Consider the following 24,137-nt stretch of genomic DNA (forward strand, 5'->3'; position numbering starts at 1 on the left):
GGTTCATGCTGAATAGGCAAGCAAAGATCCATGTAGCACAAAGGCTTCTCCTTAACCTGAAGCTGACCTGGCTGATAATAGTTTCATTCTGCTAGGTAGGGTTTGCTGGTAGATCCCGACACTAATCAGAAACTGCCCCATTATTCTTATAGTACAATGCATCAACGCATAAAACCAACGCAGCTCTACTGGACACGGTGTTATTTCAATCGAAGCTTGAAATAGACTGACAAAACACTGGGGACAAGATGTTTAACTTAAAAAGATTCAGGACTTGCGTTTCTAACCTGTATAGTGTCAACTTCGTTCTGATGCATCTGAATTTAACAGTTTGTCTACCTCAGCCTCCGAATAGACCCCTTTTTGTGACTGACTAGAATATACTAGTTAATCTGTCGCTACTGAATAGGTCTCACCTTTACTTTCATGAATTTTTGCTTTGCTAGAGGGACACAGTTGTAATGACTGGACTACTAGTAAATGTGCTCCCGACAGGGGAGGTGCGTGTCATTGAGAAAGATAATCGTCTAATTAGGGTCTTGAAAGCCGAAAACCATTGATGAAATAAAGTATTATAGTACATAATTTATACTTGAGTCCATTATGCATTAATTAACTACTATTTCAGAATATCTTTCCTTTCCATTCCAAGTTTGCATTTTATCCTCTCTACTTTAGCCGAAGTCGGTAATGTTGCTGCCTGAAAGTCAAAACATTAACTTCGTTTTATTTCACAAACTAATTACCTCAGCTTCTGATTTCATCTAACGCTTCATTACCCTAGTTTTCTTAGACGTGCCGGTATTTCTCTCGGCCCTACGTAGCGAATCCGTGTTATGCCCTTACTGTGAGAGTAATTCAGAGTGTTGCCAATACCTAAGCTGATGTATGAATGTTAGCATTCCCCAGTGCTGATTTTTGCCTGTCACCCATACTGCTTGTTGAATGAGACGGGCCCACAGCTGTTTCACGTGCTGAGGAATACTAGACTGGTAAGTCAACACATAGGCAATGTGTCGTTTTAGAAGTCACATTGCAACAGTTGAGGGGAAGCAATGCCTTTCCGCTGGTGGTATGACCTTAGTCTTTGTATTGTGTATGTCGCATGTAAACAGTGAATTATTACAGTCTTCAGGTGTAGAGATATCCATGTCTGCACCTTCCCCCTGCGGGTCTGAGGGTTAGAATAGGCCTGAGGTATTCCTACCTATCGTAAGAGGCGGCTTAAAGGAGTCTCACACTTTTAGGCATTAGGAGTTCAGGTTCCATTCTATAGTTTGACCTGCCACTTCCAAAATTCTACAGAAGTGTGGGCCATATGGGGAAGGACGCCTTATGTGGCGCACGAGTGCCCTTAGATTCGAGCTCCTGCATCTCTTGTCAGGGCTTTGCATCAGCACCTGAGATTTAACTATTATGGTGAGGTCACTTTCTGGGTCACTTTCTGTTGTCTCCTGTCCTCTTTCGCTCCCATGAAAACATTCGATTTCTCTGCACCCAATATCCAGCACAGTAGCCAGTCCGTTGTGGTGGGGCCGTCATGTATCCATTTGGTGGTAGCCGCCCCCGACAACACAGGGATTGCACTGCTGATGCTTGAGCTGTAAACTTCCCACGTATGCCAAGGAGTAGATGCCTGTCTTCCTGGAGCATCAGGACTCCCAGCAACAGCCATCATGCCAGTTGGCACGTTCCTCCCATGGTGTAGCAAGGGAGGGAAACGATTTAGGGTCATAGCTGTCGGCATTGTATTCTATCTTGCTCTTCTTAGAGACTGCTGGTGCCGTACCGTCACCAGCAAGAGACGACTTAGTCCGCTTCATTGCAGGTCATCTGCCCTGATGCCACCCACTCTAATCAGGGGCTCTCCCCATGAGCACCAACTGTTAAGCTTTACACCTACTATCTGCATTGCCCTCCAAGAAACCTGGCTCCCGGCAATGCAGACCCCTGCCCTTCATGCTTCCCCTCAACTGTTGCAATGTGACTTCTAACTATAATACTGCCAGGTTGAGTTTGTGTCTATGTTCTGAACTCAGTATGCAGTGAACCTGTGCCCCTTCAAACCCCTCGGAAATAACTGTCTGCAATGTATATCTTCCTCCACATTGTGCGGTACCCCTAAACGCATTGGCTGCACTGATTGACCAACTCTCTGAACTTTTCCTACTTTTGGGAGATTTTAACGACCATAACACCTTGTGGCGTGGCAAAGTTCTTACTGTCTCTTAAATACTGGGGCCGCCACACATTTCAGTGTGGCACATGACACATATTCAGACATTGATCTCTCGGATTGCAGTCCCGGCGTTCTCCCATCTATCCACTGGAGAGCACATGACGACCTGTATGGTAGTGACCACTTCCTCATCTTCCTGCCACTCCCCCCGCGTCATGTCCACGGACACCTGCCCAGATGGGCTTTAAAAAAGGCAGACTCAGAAACATTCATCTGTCTCCGTTGAATCTCCCCCACACGGTAGCATCGATGTGGTGGTTGAGGAGGAAAACGCGATCCCTCGTTCTTTAGGTTGCCCCCAGCGAAAGACAGTCCCTTAGTGGTCGCCAGAAGTCGCTACTGCAATTAAGGAGCGTCAGCGAGCTGTATAGCGGCGTAAGTGGAACCCTTCCCTGGAGCACCTCATAGCCTTTAAACAGTTCCGTGCCCGCGCTCGCCAGCTTATCAAACGGCGGAAACAGGAGTGTTGGGAGAGGTACATATCGACCACTGGGTGCCATACGTCACCTTCCTAAGTCTGGGCAAAGATCAAACGAGTTTTTTTGTTAACAGACCCCCAACTGGTGTTCCTGGCGTTAACATAAATGGCGTGTTATCTACTGATGCAAACGCGATTGCCAAGCACTTTGCTGAGCACTATGCTCGCGCCTCTGCGTCAGAGAATTACCCCAGCCTTTCGCACTCTCAAATGGCGGATGGAAGAGAAGTCCTCTCGTTCACTGCACGCCACAGCGAACCTTATAACTTCCCATTTACAGAGTGGGAGCTCCTCATTGCCCTTGCACATTGTCCTGACACAGCTCCCGGCTCAGATCGGATCCACAGTCAGATGATTAAACATCTCTCATCTGATTACAAGCAACATTGCCTCGTAATCTTCAACCGGATTTGGTGCGATGGCGCCTTTCCATTGCAATGGCGGCAGAGCACCATCATACCAGTGCTCAAACTTGGCAAAAACCGGCTTCATGTGGATAGCTATCAGCCCATCAGCCTCACCAACGTTTCTGGTAAGCTGCTGGAACGTATGGTGTGTCGGCAGTTCGGTTGGGTCCTAGAGTCACATGGCCCACTGGCTCCATGTCAGGGTGGCTTCCACCAGGGTCGCTCTACCACTGATAATCTTGTGTCCCTCAAGTCTGCCATCCGAACAGCCTTTTCCAGACGCCATTAGTTGGTTGCCGTCTTTTTTGATTTACGAAAAGCATATGACACCACCTGGTGAAATTATATTCTTGCCACATTATACGAGTGGGGTCTCAAAGGCCCACTCCCTATTTTTATCCAAAATTTCCTGTCGCTTCGTACTTTCCGTGTCCACATTGGTGCCTCCCGTAATTCCCCCAATATTCGGGAGAATTGGGTCCCGCAGGGCTCTGTATTGAGTGTATCTCTATTTTTAGTGGCCATTAACGGTCTAGCAGCAGCTGTAGGGCCGTCCATCGCGCCCTCTGTATGCAGACGACTTCTGCATTTTGTACTGCTCCACCAGTAGTGGTGTTGCTGAGGGGCGCCTACAGGGGGCCATCCACAAGGCGCAGTCATGGGCTCTAGGCCATGGATTTCAGTTTTCGGCCACAAAGTCGTGTATCATGCCCTTCTGTCGGTGTCGTCCCACACATCCAGAACCGGAACTTTACCTTACTGACGATCCCCTCACTGTAGTGTAGACGTATCCATTTTTAGGACTGGTTTTCGATTCTAGATTGACTTGGGTTCCTCACCTTCATCAGCTTAAGCAGAAGTGCTGGCAGCACCTCAGTGTCCCCTGCTGCCTGAGAAACACCAATGGGGGTGAAAATAGCACTGTGCTGTTGCAACTATACAGAGCCCTTGTTCAATCCTGGCTTGACCATGGGAGTCTGGTTTGTGGTTCGGCGGCGCCCTCAGCATTGCGGTTACTCAGCCCAGTGCACCACTGCGGCGTTCGACTAGCGACGGGACTTTTAGGATGAGTCCAGTGACAAGAATTCATGCGGAGGCTGGAGTTCCTCCATTGCAGGTCAGGCACGCACAACTGCTTGCACACGTTCATAGTTCTCCTGCGCATCCGGATTACCGTCTTATTTTCCCACCCACGGCAGTTCATCTCCTGCGTCGGCGACCCAGGTCAGGGCTTACAATTGCAGTTCGCGTCCGATAACTTCTATCTGAACTGGAGTCCTTGCCTTTACCACCTATACTCGAGGTCCACTCGCATGGCCCAAAGGACTCAGTTTACCCTGCGGCTCTCTGCTGTCACTTCATCTCGGCTCTTGAAATGTACCGATGCCATGACGTGATTTACACTGACGGCTCGATGGCTGATGGTCACATCAGCTTTGCGTGAGTCCGTGGAGGACATACTGAACAGCATTCCTTGCCTGATGGCTGCAGTGTTTTCACTCCAGCGTTGGTGGCTATATCTCGTGCTCTTAAGCACATCCGTTCATCCCCTGGGGAGCCGTTTCTTCTGTGTACCGACTCCTTGAGCAGCCTACAAGCTATCGATCAGTGCTACCGTCGTCATCCATTGGTAGCGATCATCCAGGAGTCCATCTATACCATTCCAATAACTGACCTGCATTTGTTTCTACGTCAGCAGGTTTTTCGGCTTTGGGAGACGGGATGGCGTAGCCTCAGTAAGCACAACAAACTGCGTGTCATTAAAGGAGACAAGTGTGTGGCAGTCCTCCATGCGCTCTCACAGGGACTCTGTGGTTCTCTGCCTGCTCCACATTGGCCACGCTTGGGTGACACACGGTTACCTCCTGCGCCTTGAAGACCTGCCTCAGTGTCGATGCGGTGCCTGGTTGACAGTGGCCCATATTCTGGTGCACTGTCCCACTTTGACTGCCCTGTGACGAAATCTTTGGTTACCAGACTTGTAGCCGCTAATTTTATCTTACAACGCCTCATAAGCTGATTTACGAGTAATTTTACGTTTTATTCGTGAGGGTGGGTTTTATCATTTGATCTAAATTTTAGCAAATGTCCTTTGTCCCACTGTGCCCTCCACCCTAGTGCTTTTAGGATGGAGGTTTTAATGTGTTGCAGAGTGGCTGGTTTATCCTTTTTATTCTCATGGTCAGCCAGCCATGGTAATTGTATTGTATTTTCTGTGGTTTTCTTCTCCCCTATTTTCCATTTGTTTGTTGCCCTTCCGTTCTTGTGGTTTTCCTGTCTCTCCATTTTGTGTTGCCAGTCTTGCTTATTTTATTCTCACCCTTGTGGGATTGTTTTATTCAGAACAAAGGAGCAACGACCTAGCAGTTTGGTTCCTTCCCCCCTCTTTTAAACCAACTAACCAACCAAGTCTGCACCTGGGATGAAGAATTTGGAAACTGAGACAAGGCTGCTGTTCCAGGAGAAAAACTGATTAGGCTGGATTAAAAACAAAGAAAATCAGATATTTGTTTTCGTTTGTCTTGGTTGCTGTTGGCGTACTAGTGTCTCATTCTGATGGCGTCAACGCCCACCCACAATGACTGTATCACATTCTTCTCTAATGATGTTGGGTTTACAGACTGTGGGCTACAGTGAACACCGATGAACTCGTGACTGTACCATTCCGGGTTTCAAGCTCTTACGTAATGCCGTCGTACGTGTTGGGTCTGCATGCATCTGAAGCACTGACAAAAAAAAATCGTATCTCGATCACTAAACCCCAACAAGAAATAACCTCACCATCCCACTAGTTCTGTCAGTTAATCTCCACTGGAGTTGACACTTGTCCAATTACAACTGGGACTTTAATAATTCAAAAAACAAAACTAATAAAATATGTCAAGGACAAGTCAAATGTGCAGTGGTATGTGTTGCAGCAGCAGCATCATCCTCAAAGCTGAATGAGATCTTAGTTCATACAAATTTGCATTAAAAATTGTCACCAAACTGATGCCTACCATAAATATAATGTGCAAACATTCCACATAGAAAGAATTGTATTGGCTATGATGCACGAATTACCTAACCTATAGGCATCTCAATGCTTCCAACCATACATTTTCTTTAATGATGAGGATAGTCATACAAACAAGCTTTTAAGGATATTTCTAAGTAAATTCACATTGTGGATTGGTGTTTGTAGTAAAGATACTATTGTCCATAGTCTCTCCCATAAAAACAATAAAATCTTATGGAAACTTGTGAAGTGAGACAAAGCATCGAATGTTTTACACTTCATAATACAAGCTGTTATTTTTTTTTTTACACAGGTCATCCCAAAATGCGACTGTATATTTCTCACGGAGGTCTGATGGGAACAATAGAAGCCATTTACAACGGGGTACCTATGATAGGCATTCCGCTGTTCGGGGACCAGCCTTCTAACGTAATGATGTGTGTGAGAAGGGGCGTCGGACGTCTGCTCCGCTTTCACGAAATATCGAAACAGTCGCTATTGCAGAACATAAGAGAGGTGATTAACGACCCTAGGTAAGTTAATATTTTGCGTTTTTAAGGATGTGTGGCAGTTATTCTGCTTATTAGTAAGAGAGGAAACATAGGTGAACGAGAATACGCTTACAACATTAATATTTAGCTTAAGGCGCCAATTCAAGCGTAATATAATGGCTGGAAGGCTTTTTAGTCAGCTTCTTCGAAAGATGCGTTTTACGTTGTTAAACTGTTAGTAAATTCATAAATACTTGTTTTTTTAAGTCTCGTAGAAAAGACCTATAACAAATATCGGTGCCGGCCGCTGTGGCCGAGTGGTTCTAGGCGCTTCAGTCCGGAACCATGCTGCTGCTACAGTCGCAGGTTCAAATCCTGCCTCGGGCGTGGATGTGTGATGTCCTTAGGTTAGTTAGGTTTAAGTGACCTCAGATGTTAAGTCCCATAGTGCTTAGAGCCATTTGAGCCATTTGAACCAAATATCGGCAACAATCCTTAATAACAGGTTGATTAATTCAGTGAGATAAACTAACAAAGGATGTTATTACTATATGGCTGCCTATTAAGGCAGAATTCAGTTTTCCGTGATGTCCTGTTGTGATGACCTCAACCCACAGGAAAAATAATTATCAAAATCTGAACTGTGAAGTCATCCAAAATTCTAGTTGGAAAACCACACTCTTTGTTATACTTCTCAGTTGGTCACGATCCCACTTTATGAACTGAAAACTCTAATATTCACGAAAAACTACCCTGAAATTAACCTGGACCGAAAAATTGTGTATATATTCTCTGAAACTTCAAAGACATCTAAGACAATATCTGAAAGGAATTAGAAAAAGTGACAAAATTTCGTGAATCACACACAATACTGTTAATAATCGCATTAACACTGGGGGGTTTCACCATACATCTACCCACTTTCGAGTATACCCAGTGTCTCTTAATACTACGACTCGTAGCAATACAATATCAAAAACTTTTATTGCTGGGTAAACAGTCCCTACGTGATTCGTCAGCTAACATTTAAAATTCCCGCTCACGTCAGGAAATGCACCAATACGGGAATAGCAGCTTTTACGTTATTGGTCAGAACGCAAGCAATTATGGCGGTAGCCGTAATTTTCGCCTGACGCCATATTTCGCGACAAAATACTCTTATTAGTCACTGTCATATATCTAGTCTCATAACAATACATAAAACTACTTAAAATAACGACAATAATTTTGACATGCAAGGAGAATTAGTTCTAATGTGAGGAAGTAGTTCATATTTACTGGTGTTTCAACAATGACTACCAGGCAACTTTTAATTCACTGATTGTAATTTTATTTTCGTTAGCAGAAAGCAAACATCAACTAAATAATTTATTTGAATAGAATCTGTAATTCTTATACTTTTAATAGAGAAAGTAAGTTTCTAGGTCAGGGGATAGCGTTCCGCGAAATCTCTTAACTTTTTGTTGCATACGAAGAGTTGCGTTGGGCAGCACGATGTCAGCGGGTTACGATGATGAGAGCAGTTCCGCTGGTTGATCTTCTCCGTCGAAAAGCAAATAAAGTTCCGGCACAGCTGTATCATTAACCCCGTGGTAATTAACAAACGCCGGCCGCGGTGGTCTAGTGGTTCTAGGCGCGCAGTCCGGAACCGCGGGACTGCTACGGTCGCAGGTTCGAATCCTGCCTCGGGCATGGATGTGTGTGATGTCTTTAGGTTAGTTAGGTTTAAGTAGTTCTAAGTTCTAGGGGACTGATGACCACAGAAGTTAAGTCCCATAGTGCTCAGAGCCTTTTAATTAACAAACCACAAGACGCCAGTATACGACCGTTGTTGACATGTCCTCTTTTCCAAAGTACATTACGTAGACATTGCTCGTTTTTACACTTTATGCACTGTCCGTGACGCTATCGTCCATAATTGCACAGTTAGTCACATTCATATAGTCTTAGCCACAAATACACAGTTCATAGAATTGTTCTTGTGTGTGAAACACACCGTAAACAATGTCCATTGTGTTCACGCATTTCAAACTTCGACGTCACTGAAAGACATTTATATTGCACAACTAATTAACGTCTTCACTTTCACGGCTTGATAGAATGTGATAGAAAACAGTTCCACCGCCCGAAACCAATACCAGCAAAGTTCATTCGCATAAAAGCACTGTTCGTGTCGGCCACAACAAAGTATTGTTAGCGGCACTTTCACAGTCCGGTTTATTTGCTCTTAAAGTTCGCTGGCGATGGCAATACATACCGCAGTGGTAAAGAGAATTAACAATCTGATAGTTCCATACAATTACGTATTCTTTTCATAAAACACAGTACTATTTTCCCGCGCACGCTTCAGACACACCATCCACCATTCCCTCTACTACACAACCACCTTTCGACTATCGATATCACTATCGCTGTCCTCTGTCTATAGATGTTATATCGTTATCGTAAATTAGATAAATCTTTACAAATGTTATTAACTGCATTTTTCACAGTTAATAATATTCCAAAAGAGAACTTTACCACAGGTACAAAGCAAGAAACATATTTATCCATTACCGGCCGAAGTGGCCGTGCGGTTAAAGGCGCTGCAGTCTGGAACCGCAAGACCGCTACGGTCGCAGGTTCGAATCCTGCCTCGGGCATGGATGTTTGTGATGTTCTCAGGTTAGTTAGGTTTAACTAGTTCTAAGTTCTAGGGGACTAATGACCTCAGCAGTTGAGTCCCATAGTTCTGAGCCATTTGAACCATTTTTTATTTATCCATTGGCAAACGAAATAATCACAATTACATCTTTACATTTAAAAACCACAGTAGAATGTCACATAATCACAATTAGAAATGCCCATATGAACAAAAGAAAAAGAATAGAAATCTAAAGAAAATCACAAACGCAAAATTTTATATGCGTAATTAGCAATGCCTTCACACTGTGAAACTGTTTGTTCTTTGCGATTTCCTGTGACAACGTTTGCTCCTGCCAAACACCATATTTAGTTCTCTGCTCAACTACATTTTGACACAGAAATAATTTATTACCCAATATACATTGAAAAATTGTGCTTTTGATTTAAACCTTCTTGAAACATAGTTTCTAATACATTGTTCATCCTGAATGTGTTTAAGTCTCTGTTCAGTAACGTTAGCGATCCTTAGTTTTTTATTGTTCGTTGTTGTAGAGATTGAATATTTGTCTCTTATCTACGATAATATTCGAAGCAGAAGAAATGAATTAATATTCGTGCTGCGGTCAGATGTTTATTCCTGTCTGCTAACAGAACCAGCATAATCACAATTAGTACAAGTGAATCATTGTTGCGCTTGGCATTTCAAGTTTAGTGTGTTGATTATGCGTAATTAACGTCCCACATCATTTCCCTGTCAAAGAGGGAGGAGTGGTGGAATTGTTACTGTGCAGAGACAATTGTTTTACTGGTTAAAATTGGAATCGGAGAGCAAAAATAAAAGTAAAATAAGAGATCATTCAAAAATAGTCTGGTATATTAAATTTGAACTACAGTTAAAGGTTTATAAATACTAGTACAAAACACATGAATATATCAGAACATTTTCAGATGTAGATAGCATGCAGGGCGACCGTTTCTCACATCAACTGGATAAGTTTGAACAGTGGAACATCTTCTGCGATGCGATTTCAGCAACGACAAACATATCTCTAATAAACACATGTTAAAAACTTGTTTTTGAAGCTAAATGTATGTACCACCGTGCAGTAATTTAGCGGATGACATTAGCTTTTGTAACACTCATATCTGGACTTACTCTAAACCTCATGCTATGGTGGTTACAGTCGATAACTACTATTTCAGTTTCAGTATATATATTGGGGATAATTGTGATTACTGCACAGGCAAAGTGTACTTGTTCCTTGGAAAACACAACCTCGCCTGCTTCAAAAAATTTAACGTTACGAAACGGTTGTGTGTAAACTATATTAGTGCTGCAGCCCACAATTACTTCCTTGCATGCTAGATAGGATAATGTGGCCCAGTTATTTGGTCTGCTCTCTGAACCTTTCTTTAAAACTTCTTAAATTCCTTCGTTTTTGGTCTAACATTAATTAATCTTGAAACATCCTTACAAATTTTGCTACACCAGGACTCTAACCTCGCAGGCAAGTTCTCCACCAACTGAGTTGTCCAAGCATGGCTCACCACCCAACCTCAGGGCTTTGTCAGCACCTCATCTCCTATCTTCTAAACTTCACATCCTATCTTCTGAAATACACAGTTCTCCTGCACTATTTGTTGGACCATCACTCCTGGAAGAAAGCATGTTGTGGTGTGTCATGGCTTAGCTACAGCCTGGACGATGGATTCCCACACTTGACAGTGAAAGGTAAAGGTCTCAGGTTAGAGGCCTGGTCCAGCACCCAGTTTTACCCTGTCACGAAGTTTCACGTCAGCACCTACTACGCTCAGAGGGAAAATTATGGTTTAATAATCTTCTTTATTCCTTATATTGCAATGTACCCTCCCAATGTAACCATTCAAAATATTTGTGTGGTGCTGATGATTAGCTTTCATATATGTGTCCATAAATGATCTTCAGTAAGCAGTCTTTGTATTAATGAAATCCTCAATACCAACATAAGATTTAGCTCAAAAAGTACGTCTGATCGAAAGTTTTCTCCCCAAATGCATCTCGGAATAATTCGATGACTAGACAAATTTATCATGATTCTCAAACATTTTAATGTACACGACGCAAGCCATTGTGTATGGCGAAAGGTCTTTTGTAGCATGCTTGTGAACTTCCTATTCGATTTCATTCGCGTGTTGCGTTTAAGGGTGTGTGTGTGTGGGGGGGGGGGGGGCGGTGAAAATGCCTTTCCTTTCCCCTAGGGGGTACTGTCTTTCATGAAACCCTACGCGGTATATGATAGTGGCAGCGGAATGACAGCACAGTCCTCAGATATAGGTTCCCTACCCAACAGACTTTCACAAGAACCACTAACACCTCTTCCCGAATTACCCATTTAAATTCCCCAAGATTTTCTGTTGCTTTATGGGCTATTTCGACTCTTTACGATCTTACAAGGCCGTCTCAGAATTCAATTTGTGCCTGTCATGCACACATAATGACTCCAAAAGCCAGAGCAATGCTCTATAATAATTAGTCACAATAGTGGCTAGTGTAAAACTATGCAGATGCACTACATTTTCCCAGATTTTTTTTTTTCAAAGTGTCTTTAATTCGCTTCCTAATACTGATTTTACATGCTCACCGCCCTCCACACTGCGGGATGTTCCCCATCAATCTTTTAGTCGCATTATCTTTGTAATAAGCATTCTCACATTTACAGAGCTGCCAACATGACACAAAGTGGAAATTTTGTTAGAATGTCTGCTTTTCCTTAAAACTGCACTAAAACAATACCTCCCTGAGTCCTGTTAAGTTTACTTGTGGCACATCCAATGTTACTTTAGTTTCTGTGGCACATTCGCTATCTAGTATCACACACTAATTGCAGTTAGCCATATATTCATCAAACCAATCTTATACTTAGGAATGTGCTCGATATATGCGTATCGTAGTAATACAATGTAGTATAGTGTTTGACTTCTCTAAAAGAAATATCAGTTAAACTACAGTAGAGATCATCCAATTGCCATACATGTACACAGAGAACCTTAATTATCAATCTGAAATTGTTTTATGTCTCACAGGTATAAGCAAAGGGCTGTAAAGCTGTCACAGGTGTACAAGGACAGGCCCATGAGTCCTCGGGAAGCTGTTGTCTACTGGTCAGAGTACGTCATCCGACACAAGGGAGCCAGGCACCTGCGCTCCGCTGCCCTCGATCTGCAGTGGTACCAACTGCTGCTACTGGATGTTCTGGCCGTCGTCTTCGTCGTTGTAGTGACAGTCGTAGTCGTGGGTGTTAGTCTTCTGCAGCTAGTCTTGCGAAAATTTGGGCTACTGAGAAAGGAGTCGTTGGCAGATCCTTCACTGCAGAAGAAAGAGCAGTAGTTTCGGCTGCCCTACTTGACGATACAGTAGCTTCATCGTCTTCTAAACTGAAAGGAACTTGTTAACAGAATGACGGACTGGGATATTACGTTCTACTAGGATTAGCGTTTAAATATATTTTAGTAGATAACGTGGCTCAAATTTGTGAACAGCTTGGATTAGTGGAATGAGTGAGACAAAACACTGGGGTATACTCTAGCTATGAAAAACCACTTGACTCAACAGGTCTAGCATTTTGGGAAAAGTGGTAGCTTTCCAAAGACAATCAAATATCGCCGTTTCCTGTTTCATAAACGTACCTAGCATTACCATGTAGAATGTAAGGTATATGATATCGAAAGGCAAAGATAAATCCAAAATTTCAAGTAGTTATCTTCAAGAAACCGTTTATAAGTTACATGTGGATGACAGTCATTTGGGGGCATTGTATACTCTCATGTCTTCCACCTGCTAATGTGACAGTTACCGTTCTTGCTGCCATGTGCATTACAGGTGTTTGTCGCAGTAGAGTGATGGGAGAAACAAAACTTTTTTCTAAGAGCAGATAGTAATGGTGTAGACAGAACGAAGCTGACAGCTAAGTGAAAACGTTAAGTAACATTTCTCGCACAACTTTCAGCATGGTAACAACCGTCATGTGACGATTTTACACTCCCTTGATATTTTAGAAGAGACTCTAAATTTCAAGAGGAGAAGGTTTATGCAGGTCTCCTGGTGTTCAAAGACTTCCAGTTATGACCATACTGTCACTGTCATACAGCAAACTGCACTGTCATCGCTTTTTCGGAGGGTACTGAAGTAGTGTAATCAGTTGGCAAAGCATAGTACACTAACGCTGTACTTGCAAGATGCAGTTGTTGCACGTTATCAATAGTCACAACTCACTACTCGAGTCTAGTCTTTCCATTTAGTTCAGCTAAACTAATAATTTACGATATTTATACTCGAAAAATGTTTCGAACCCACAGTCTGAAAATGTGTTGTAAATTTTCATAAATATGTAAGGTTTTCATAATTGTTTCAACGGTAATAAATTTTCGAATTTTTTGTTCATTCAGTTGCCCTTCTAATTAAAATCCTTGAATATCTTGTGACAAACTATATTCTTGTCAACTTAAACACATCCGCACTTTCTGGCTTCAAAATTTCACAAAATAGTAATTACCAAGAAATGGCACAGCGTTGCGCACGTCGATAGAGAATAAAAACGATCCTAAACTGCAATGTGTTAAATTATATTTCCGCTGATGCTGCGTCATTAGCACCCAGCACGCAGGTTGGCCAGCTTCACCACACTTCATTCAACGTCATCCCATCACAGCAGTCGTCTCAATCCAGGCCCTTATAGTGCTCCTTCCGTATCGCGAACACTTAAACAGCGCTGGGTGTCAGTGCCGTAGTCCAACTCATCAAACTTTAGAAGCACCTCGTATCTCGCCACTAGTTAGACGATCGAGCCGCATAGGAAGTCAACTGAACTGTGCACGATATCGTCTCGATGGAGCCAAATGTGTTGGTCACACATGCTGTCAACAAATCGAACTTCCTATCACAGCACCTTTTCCCATTCGACGGTCTTCACTCGGTTGCCCTCTTGAGATCCCCTGAAGCGAATCAAATATTTCGAATTCCAGTCTGTTAATTTTTATCTGATCGTCGGGCCGACCGTGCGCCTTTTAACATAAGGACAGAGGCGATGCCACCGGTGGACACAACAGAGTTTCCCACTATGTTTAGTACAGCGTATCTTTGGATGGTGTGCTAAGCTGCAAAAATCAAAGTTCTCAAAGTTGAACAAGATATTGTACCCCATTATCTGTAAACCGGCATCATCTCGATCCAGAGACACAAATGAATACACAGTACGGCGATATACACTGTAATAAACATAGTTAAGTGTGTGGCCTCGAGGCAATTATTAACTGTAAAGTGGCTGGTGTACATCCTGCACATCAGCATGGAATACATGCTATTGTATCTTGTCTTCGTGGGTTTTGGGCGCTCGACAAGGTTATCAGTGCCCAAACGCAATTAGTAACAAATGTGTTTAAAATGGAGAAAAAACGAAAATTGCCAACCATCTCTCTCCGCAAGGAAGAAGGCAACGAGGAACAGGGGCGAGTAACTGCTCCCTTATACTTCCCCTCTTGAAACAGATCATGAACATTAGTTTGCAAACTTGTCTCCTACCTCGTCACAAAGACTAATAAATTCAGTATCAATCTGAGGTCAACCTAGGCTGTAATTGGATAGTTTACTAGAAAAGGTATCCCAAGACATTTATCGTGCACTCGCAGAACTGCCTTTTGCGGCCATTCGCTTTCCAACTGAAAATACCGAACAACTTTGGAGTGTAAAAGTACTCATGTTGTGCTTTCAATTCGCCGCTGTTTCTTCTCGTGTGACCAATCACGAAACTGCAGATTCGAAGCCCCGCGCCAGGCGGAACTCAGTTCTAGCGCTTTCGTAAAAATAAGTCATTTACATTGTCGTAAGTTAATCAATAAATATGTGTATTAGTGAGTTCACTTCTCTTTGTCTATTAGTCCATAAAATTCTAAAAAGAATGTGAGGTCGGGTTCCATTGGTGTGTTCGTTTACGTTTTGGGGCAGTTAACTTCCCGCTACGGTCGCAGGTTCGAATCCTGACTCGGGCATGGATGTGTGTGATGTTCTTAGTTTAGTTAGGTTTAAGTAGTTCAAAGTTCTAGAGGACTGATGACCTCAGATGATAAGTCCCATAGTGCTCAGAGCCATTTGAACCATCTTGAACAGTTAACTTCGAGAATCCCGTTTGATTCTGCTGTTTTGCTTTCGAACAATTTAAATAGGGATTGTCAATTCATTATCAAGTTCATATTTCCAGAAAGTTGCGTAAATCTATAGTAGTTTGACTAAGAAACTTCGGCACTAGTATTTTGTTTACAATTTGCTTACATTATAGTTAAATTCTATTGCAAGTTAAGAGTTACTGCAGCTGAGTAAGTGCAGAGTTCTTGCTGTAAGCGGGAATATATAATTTTTTTACGTTATATCAGACACCTGAAGCGCTAACCTATAGGCATAATTTTTGTGGCTCGTAAATAACTAACATTCGTGTAGTGCAAAGTGTGTTAAGTGATTGAATTCCATGTTTAAGTGTGTAAGCCGTGTTGCAGTGGGTGACAAGTGCGGATGTTACCGTAGGATAGGTCAAAGAGGGAGTGATATGTGTAGACTGCGGGTTAGAATTTCACTGGAATGACTAGTGGAGAACTGAATGGGGAACTCAACAAGGTTCCTCCCAGGGCACTGTTGGCTCTGGAAAAAGACAAGAAAATTCCCGTGCAGGAGGCAAAGATTTGTGCCCTTTACTCTCAGTCGGAAATATGAACTAGATGCGTTGAAGGGGGAAAAGATCCGGTACAAAAAATTTGACTTGAAAGGCTGATGCCGTGTTCCTTGACTTCAGTAAGGCATTTGAAACCATCCCGCATTGCCGTTTAATGAAAAAAAAAAGAGCTTACGGAGTATCGGAGCAGACCTGCGATTGGATTCAAGAATTTCTTGCAGATAGAACTCAAAACGTGGGTCTTAACGGAACTAAATCGACAGAGGTAAATGTAATAGCCGGAGTACCACCGGGAAGTGTATGTAAATGATATAGTAAAAAGTGTCGGATGCTCTTTAAGGCTATTCGCAGATAATGCAATTGTTTATATCAAAGTAGCAAAGCCAGATGATGGTAAGAATTTGCAGAACAATCTGCAGAGAATTGATGAATGGTGCAGACTCTGGCACTTGACCCTGAACGTAAATAAATGTAACATATTGCGCATACATAGGAAAAGAAATCCACTGCTGTACAGCTACACTATTGATGTCAAACAGCTGGAGAGAGCGTCTGCAGTAAAATATCTATGCGTAACTGTCCAGAGCGACCTTAAGTGGAATGACCATATAAAACAGAGTGGGAAAAGCACACACAAGACTAAGATTCATGGGAAGAATCTTAAGGAAATGTAGCTCATCCACGAAAGAAGTGGCTTGTAAGGCGCTTGTTCGCCCGATTCTTGAGTATTGTTCATCTATCTGAGATCCCTATCAGGTAGGACTGATAGGGAAGCTAGAGAATATCCAACGAAGAGCGGCACGTTTCGTCACTGGATCGTTTAGCTGGCGAGAGAGCGTTACGGAGATGCTAAACAACTAAGACTTCTCAGCTGTAGATTGAACCTAATACACTGATCAGCCAAAACATTGCGACCACTGTCCAACGCGATGTTGGAAGCTGCCTGGTGGCGTTGCGGGCACATGACGCGGTAACAAAGAGTGTGTAAGCGGAGCAGATACGGACATGGGTTCACCCTAGCCAAGATATAGGCTGCAAATGGCGAAATCCATTGAGATACGCGACTTTGACAAAGGTAGACTGTTATTACGCAGAGCCTGTGAATGAGTGCCTCGAAAACGGCGAAGGTGGTCGAATGTTCACGTGCTACCGTCGTGAGTTTTTACGGGAAGAGGTAGGACAGTGAAGCTACCATTAGGCACTAAGTGGTTGGACGACCACGACTCTTCACAGAATGTGGGGTTCGGAGGCTTGTTTGCTAGATGAAAAGTAGGATCAGATAGTGATCTGTGGCATCTGCCGAAAGAGCACAACGCTGGTGCAGTCGGAGCACAACATTCATCGCACATTTTTAAACACGGAGCTGGTAACGTGGGTGTGGAGCACAGCATTGTATGGTAGTGAAACGTGAACTGTAGGAAAACTGGAACACAAGATCTGTGGTGCTGCAGAAGAATGTTGAAAATTAGGTGGAGTAATAAAGTAAGGAATCAGGAGGTCGTCCAGAGAATCGGCGAGGAAAGGAATGTGTGGAAAACGCAAGAAGAAAGGACAGGACGGTAGGACATCACAGAATAACTTCCATGATACTAGAGGGGGCTGTAGAGAGTAAAATCTGTAGAGGAAGAAAGATTGGAATACGTCCTGCAAATAACTGAGGAAGTAGGTTGCAAATGCTAATATGAAATTAAGATGTTGGCACAGGAGAGGAATTTGTGGTGGGCCGCATCAAATCAGTTAGAAGGCCTAGGACCCCTGCCCCCCCCCCCAAAATAAAAATTGTGCCCAAGACCCTGCGACTATTTTGGTCCATCCCGTGGTACAACGTTAATTCCCCAATGATGCTGCCATGTTGCAACATGACAGCGTCCTTTTCACACAGCTCGCATCGTCCACGACTGGTTTTGTGAGCGCAGAGACGAATTATCACCTGGCCGCCAGAATCACTGCATTTCAGTAATACTGAGCGTTTGTGGTCCACTTTGCAGAGAAGGGTGCGTAATCTACATCCACCTCCATCATCATTACCTGAATTTGCCACTATTTTGCAGGAACCATACAGGATAGTACCCGTATTTACCCATTCCGAGACGACTGGAAGGCAGGTGAAGTAAATATATCTAACACAGTTTATATGCGAAACACACCGGGCTTCGGAAACTCGGGTCGTGCGCTCCAGGATTAATACCATGGGAACTGGTGCACAAGAGATTCCTCCAACTGATATTCGGATAATCTGACGGGAGACATTGTTTGGTATCTAGACCGTATTAGGCATGATAATGTGCTGTGTTTTTTATGTTTCCATATTGTTATCCACTTTCGATGTTTAGCGCTGTGAAAGCAAAAGAACTGGTAGTAATGTATTACCTGGAACCCAACTGAATTTATGGCTTTCCCTGCAGGGTAACTGACAACATTCGAGGGTACATAATGTAGCATATTTTCGGAACTCTACTAACAATGTATACTGCTTGTATGCACTGCCACTGCCAATCTATATTTCTGTATACAATGCGGCTCTAGCAGTCTAGTGTTATGGATACTACCTCCATTATAACTTGTTCATCGCCGAGCGGTCTAAGGCGCTGCAGTCATGGTCTGTGCGGCTGGTCCCGGCGGAGGTTCGAGTCCTCCCTCGGGCATGGATGTGTGTGTTTGTCCTTAGGATGATTTAGGTTAAGTACTGTGTAAGCTTAGGGACTGACGACCTTAGCTGTCAAGTCCCATACGATTTCACACACATTTGAACATAACTTGTTCATCGCGACATTTGGAAAGCAATTCTTCATTAATGACCATGTTTTCAGAATATCTGCATAGTCACCTGGTGTGTGAAAGGGCACAGTCCCATAGCGATATTAATTTTAAGGTTAATTTTTGGCTGATCGGAAGTGTGTGCTTCTCATGTTCGCGCGATCGATTCTTCTCTCCCGATGTCGGACTCTTAATGATTAGTTTCACTGCTTTCGGAAATGGTGAATAGAAGACTGGTGTCCATTCTAGGCGATTCTATGATCTTTCGTAATAAGCTCTTGGTGAATTTGGTCTGTTTCATGTAGATACCAAACAATGTCTCCCGTCAGATTATCCGAATATCAGTTGGAGGAATCTCTTGTGCACCAGTTACCATGGTATTAATCCTGGAGCGCACGACCCGAGTTTCCGAAGCCCGGTGTGTTTCGCATATAAACTGTGTAAGAAATATTTAATTCACCTTCTTGATCATTGAAGTATTCTCCTCGTAATTATTGTCGAATACAACACAGTAAATTTTTACTGATCATTAACAACAATCCCAGATTGCTCAAATATATTTAGACGACGCGATTCTTGCAAGCTTCGTGTTACATTAGCAGGACACATTAATTTTAGATGGTGGCAAAGATCATTGCTATTAACACACTTTTGTAAGACTCTAATATTGGGTGAGACTAATATTGGTTATGTATAAAAAGTATCAACAATAACATTTTCTTTCAGTTACTAACAGTAATGCGTGACACGGCGAGATGGTTACAGCTTCTGAGACAAAGGTATAAACACCACCTTTCTCACATAGTAAACCCACTAAATCCACAGTTTGTGCTCTTCACTATGCATCTACGACAACTAAAGTGAAATAAATACAAAAGTAACAAATGCTAACCATCTCTTGAAAATGTGTTCTCCAAAGTGCAGACAGTTCCTGCAGTAAACCACAAATTGCTTAATTACTGCCTGCGAAACAGGTAAATGGACTGAGTGATAGCATGACACAATAGTAACTGCATAAGGGCACTATAGTCATACACACAGTATTTTTGGCGGCTGCGGCGAGACACAAACCATTGTTAACCTGAAGTTTTTCCATTCTGCAAGTTCGGAAAGGAGTCCAACAATCAAGACTTCTATTAGCATTAAGTATAGTAAACCCATTTGAACTTGGTTGAGTTTAAATGGCTGGGCAGGGGAAACGTGTTTTGTAACAAATGTTTACCCTCACTATCACTATACATCTCCCTCCCCCCCCCCCTCCCCGGTAGCCGAATGGTCAGCGTGACGGATTGTCAATCCTCTGGGCCCAGGTCCGATTCCCAGCTTTGTAGTGGAATTTTATCCGCTCAGGGACTGGGTGTTATGCTGTCGTCGTCGTCGTCGTCGTCGTCGTCGTCTCATCATCATCATCATCATCATCCTATCATCGTCATCATCATCCTATCATCGTCATCGACTGCAGGTCGCCGATGGCGTCACATTGAAAGACCGACACCCGCCGAACGGTCTGCCCGAAGGGGGGGCCCTAGCCATAAGATTAAATAAATAAATCGCTATGGATAGGTAGCCTTCTCTTCTGAGGAGTAATTGTAAGTAGCACTCATGATGCACCAGAAATTGCTTCATCACTCCGTCAGAACACACACCATAGAAAAATGGCATTTCAGATATGTAGATGGAAAGTAGATTTTTGACTAAAAGAGCAGTGAAAATAAAAACAAGATCTGGACTTGGAGCATGATTATGATGTGCGCTGACTGAGAAGAAAAATATAAAAAAAACATGTGTTACAAACAAGCTGCACCTATTGCCTGATTGAGTCAATAGTTCTTGATTAAATGTCATTCACTATTTCAAAAGTAGGTATTCAAAGAAAACTGTTTTTCATTCTAATGCTTAGTTAGGTTCTAATACTGGCTATGGTGGAGAAGGGGCTGTAAATGAGGGGAGTACTAGCTAATATCTAGTTGCTCTCAGGCGTAATAGGTGCTTAGTATGGTACCAAATGCTAGTATTTGAGTATCCCACTTGCAAAAGCACCTATGTGCGTAATAAGCAGCTACTGAAAAATCACGAAGGACGAATATAACGAAATGGGATGTCTTTCTTTATGTAAGAAATAGGTCTACATTATTGTAATGTGTGTCCCAAAGGTCTGAAACATCTGATAAGTAGAAAACAAATTATTTGTATATTTTACTTGTATTTAACAGATTCTGCAACTGTGTTGCTTACATAGCAGGTTTTGCAACTCCCGTGGCAGCAAAAATGAATGTGTCTTACTTTGAAAAACTAGCTACAGTTGTAGCGGTAGAGATGAAATAATCACAGTCTTGATGGATAGAATTAAGTATGTCACAATGTACTATACATGCACATGTAATGGAAGATCATACTGAGCAGAGTGTAGTATATAACAACATGAAACTTTGTGTTCTGTGTGTGTTAAAATACTATCGAAGAACAACAAAATAACGGGTTTGCACTATGTTTCATGAGCTTTCATTATCATCATGATCATCCGCTTCTTCATCCAGAATACAAGTATCAGGCTCCCGTTCTGCAAATACATTGACATAGAATAGCAAATCTGGAAAATTTACCGTGTTGCCCCACATTGAACGCTAAGAAGCCTTTTAACATCCTTGACTTTAGCAGTTTCACAGCAACACTCCTTGGGATATCAGGAATGTGAGCAATCTGAAAATTCTTAACCTTCAAGCACAAACTTTTTGCTTCACCAGAGCCGTAATTGTAGACTAATCTCCTCGAACTGGAAGAGGTTTATGGTTTTTGATTCTTAGGAGTACTAATCTCTCTGCTATCTGAAATTGGAAATGCCATTGTCCATGATTTATAAGAATTCCATCTGAATATGGTTTCCAGTCCTTAACAGGTGCAACGTGCAACTATTTTGTTCCTACTGATAACGTTCAGATACTCTTGCGGGTTTATAATGAAACAGTGTTAAATTCTCTCTTGATGTCCAAGTACTCGATCAGGCGAGATGAATGAATGTCCTACTATATGGAACGTAAGTTAAATTTTTCAATGTAATGAGGCGCTTCAACAAGAAACCACTGTAATAATATCCCTATCGGTGTTTTATTCTTATTTTGGTCACCACAGCTATCAGAGATTCATCTGACTGTAGTGACAGTTTTCAAGCCTGTATTCGCCAATCGGTGCTAAAAATCAGATACTATCTGATTAGAGCCTTTTGGGAATTCATTTTCAGATCATATGTAAGAAAAGATGTTGACTATTCTTTGAGTATATTTGGAGTGATTTCTGCAAATCGTCAAGTTGCAAAGATAGCGTTGCCTTGCATAATATGCAGCCTGGTCAGATATTTTTGATTACAGAAAGTTGTTTTGATAGTCGTAATTGACAGTCAGTTAATTCTCGTTCTCTTGACGTAATTTTTCATAGAAAACATCAGCTCGTTTCTTGTGAGAGTTGAGCTGCGGTTTCCATTACTTTCGCCTAGGCTTACTCTTCTCAGCTATATCCTGTTCTCAAGAAGACAAGACGTCGAACATTTGTCAACACAAAGGGCGCCGGACCCGATATCGGAATATTCATTGAAGGTGGAGATATATATATATATATATATATATATATATATATATATATATATATATATATATATATATAAACCCCCCCCCCCCGCACCCATGAACCAAGGACGTTGCCGATGGTGGAGAGGCTTGCGTGCCTCAGCGATACGGATAGCCGTACCGTAGGTGCAATCATAACGGAGGGGTATCTGTTGAGAGGCCAGACAAACGTGTGGTTCCTGAAGAGGGCAGCAGCCTTTTCAGTAGTTGAAGGGGCACGCCTACCACAGTAGTAAAAGTTTATATGCCAACTAGCTCCGCAGATGACGAAGACATTGATGAAATGTATCATGAGATAAAAGAAATTATACAGATAGTGAAGGGAGATGAAAATTTAATAGCCATGGGTGACTGGAATTTGATAGTGGGAAAAGGAAGAGAAGGAAACGTAGTAGGTGAATATGAAATGGGGGTAAGGAATGAAAGAGGAAGCCGCCTGGTAGAATTTTGCACAGAGCATAACTTAATCATAGCTAACACTTGGTTCAAGAATCATAAAAGAAGGTTGTATACATGGAAGAAGCCTGGAGGTACTGAAAGGTTTCAGATAGATTATATAATGGTAAGACTGAGATTCAGGAACCAGGTTTTAAATTGCAAGACATTTCCAGGGGCTGATGTGGACTGACCATAATCTATTGGTTATGAACTGTAGGTTAAAACTGAACAAACTGTAAAAAGGTGGGAATTTAAGGAGATGGGACCTGAATAAACTGACTAAACCACAGGTTGTACAGAGTTTCAGGGAGACCGTTAGGGAACGATTGACAAGAATGTGGGAAAGAAATACAGTAAAAGAAAAATGGATAGCTTTGAGAGATGAAATAGTGAAGGCAGCAGAGAATGAAATGGATAAAAAGACGAGGGGTAATAGAAATCATTGAGTAACAGCAGAGATATTGCATTTGATTGATGAAATGAGAAAATACAAAAATGAAGTAAAGGAAGCACGCAAAAAGAAATACAAACGTCTCAAAAAGAAGATCGACAGGAAGTGCAAAATGGCTAAGCAGGGATGGCTAGAGGACAAATTTAATGATGTAGAGGCGCATATCACCAGGGGTAAGATAGATACTGCCTACAGGAAAATTAGAGAGACCATTGGAGAAAACAGAACCACTTGCATGAATATCAAGAGCTCAGATGGAAACCCAGTTCTAAGCAAAGAAGGGAAAGCGGAAGGGTGGAATGAGTATGTATAGGGTCTACACAAGTGCTATGTTCTTGAGGACAATATTATGGAAATGGAAGAGGATGTAGATGAAGATGAAATGGGAAATATAATACTGCATGAAGAATTTGACAGAGCACTGAAAGACCTAAGTCGAAGAAAGGCCTCGGAGTAGACAACATTCTATTGGAACTACTGATAGCCTTGGGAGAGCCAGCACTGACAAAACTCTACCAGCTGGTGAGCAAGATGTACGAGACAGGCGAAATACCCTCAGACTTCAAGAAGAATATTATAATTCCAATCCCAAAGAAATCAGGTGTTGACAGATGTGAAAATTACCGAACTATCAGTTTAACACGAATACTAACACGAATTCTTTACTGACGAATGGAAAAACTGGTAGAAGCCGACCTCGGGGAAGACCAGTTTGGATTCCGTAGAAGTAATGGAACATGTGAGGTAATAGTGACCGTATGACGTATCTTAGAAAATAGATTAAGAAAAGGAAATCCTACGTTTCTAGCATTTGTAGACTTAGAGAAAGCTTTTGACAATGTTGCCGGAATACTCTCTTTAAAATTCTGAAGGTGGCAGGGGTAAAATACAGGGAGGGAGCCGGCCGAGGTGGCTGAGCGGTTCTAGGCGCTACA

At 42.4% G+C, this 24,137-nt stretch overlaps 1 protein-coding gene across 1 annotated transcript in view; it reads left to right on the forward strand.

Moving 5' to 3' along the window:
- The window catches only part of LOC124612352 (UDP-glycosyltransferase UGT5-like), a 32,403-nt gene extending 18,745 nt beyond the window's left edge, over positions 1 to 13,658 (forward strand). Inside the window, exons 3-4 of the mRNA XM_047140505.1 lie at positions 6,436 to 6,655; positions 12,302 to 13,658. Of these exons, the coding sequence (XP_046996461.1) occupies positions 6,436 to 6,655; positions 12,302 to 12,605 (524 nt within the window). The 3' untranslated portion in view covers positions 12,606 to 13,658. The remainder of the gene's footprint in view (positions 1 to 6,435; positions 6,656 to 12,301) is intronic.
- Positions 13,659 to 24,137: the final 10,479 nt, after the last annotated feature.

The sequence above is a fragment of the Schistocerca americana genome, chromosome 4 (assembly GCF_021461395.2).
Source record: "Schistocerca americana isolate TAMUIC-IGC-003095 chromosome 4, iqSchAmer2.1, whole genome shotgun sequence".
Lineage (NCBI taxonomy): Eukaryota > Metazoa > Arthropoda > Insecta > Orthoptera > Acrididae > Schistocerca > Schistocerca americana.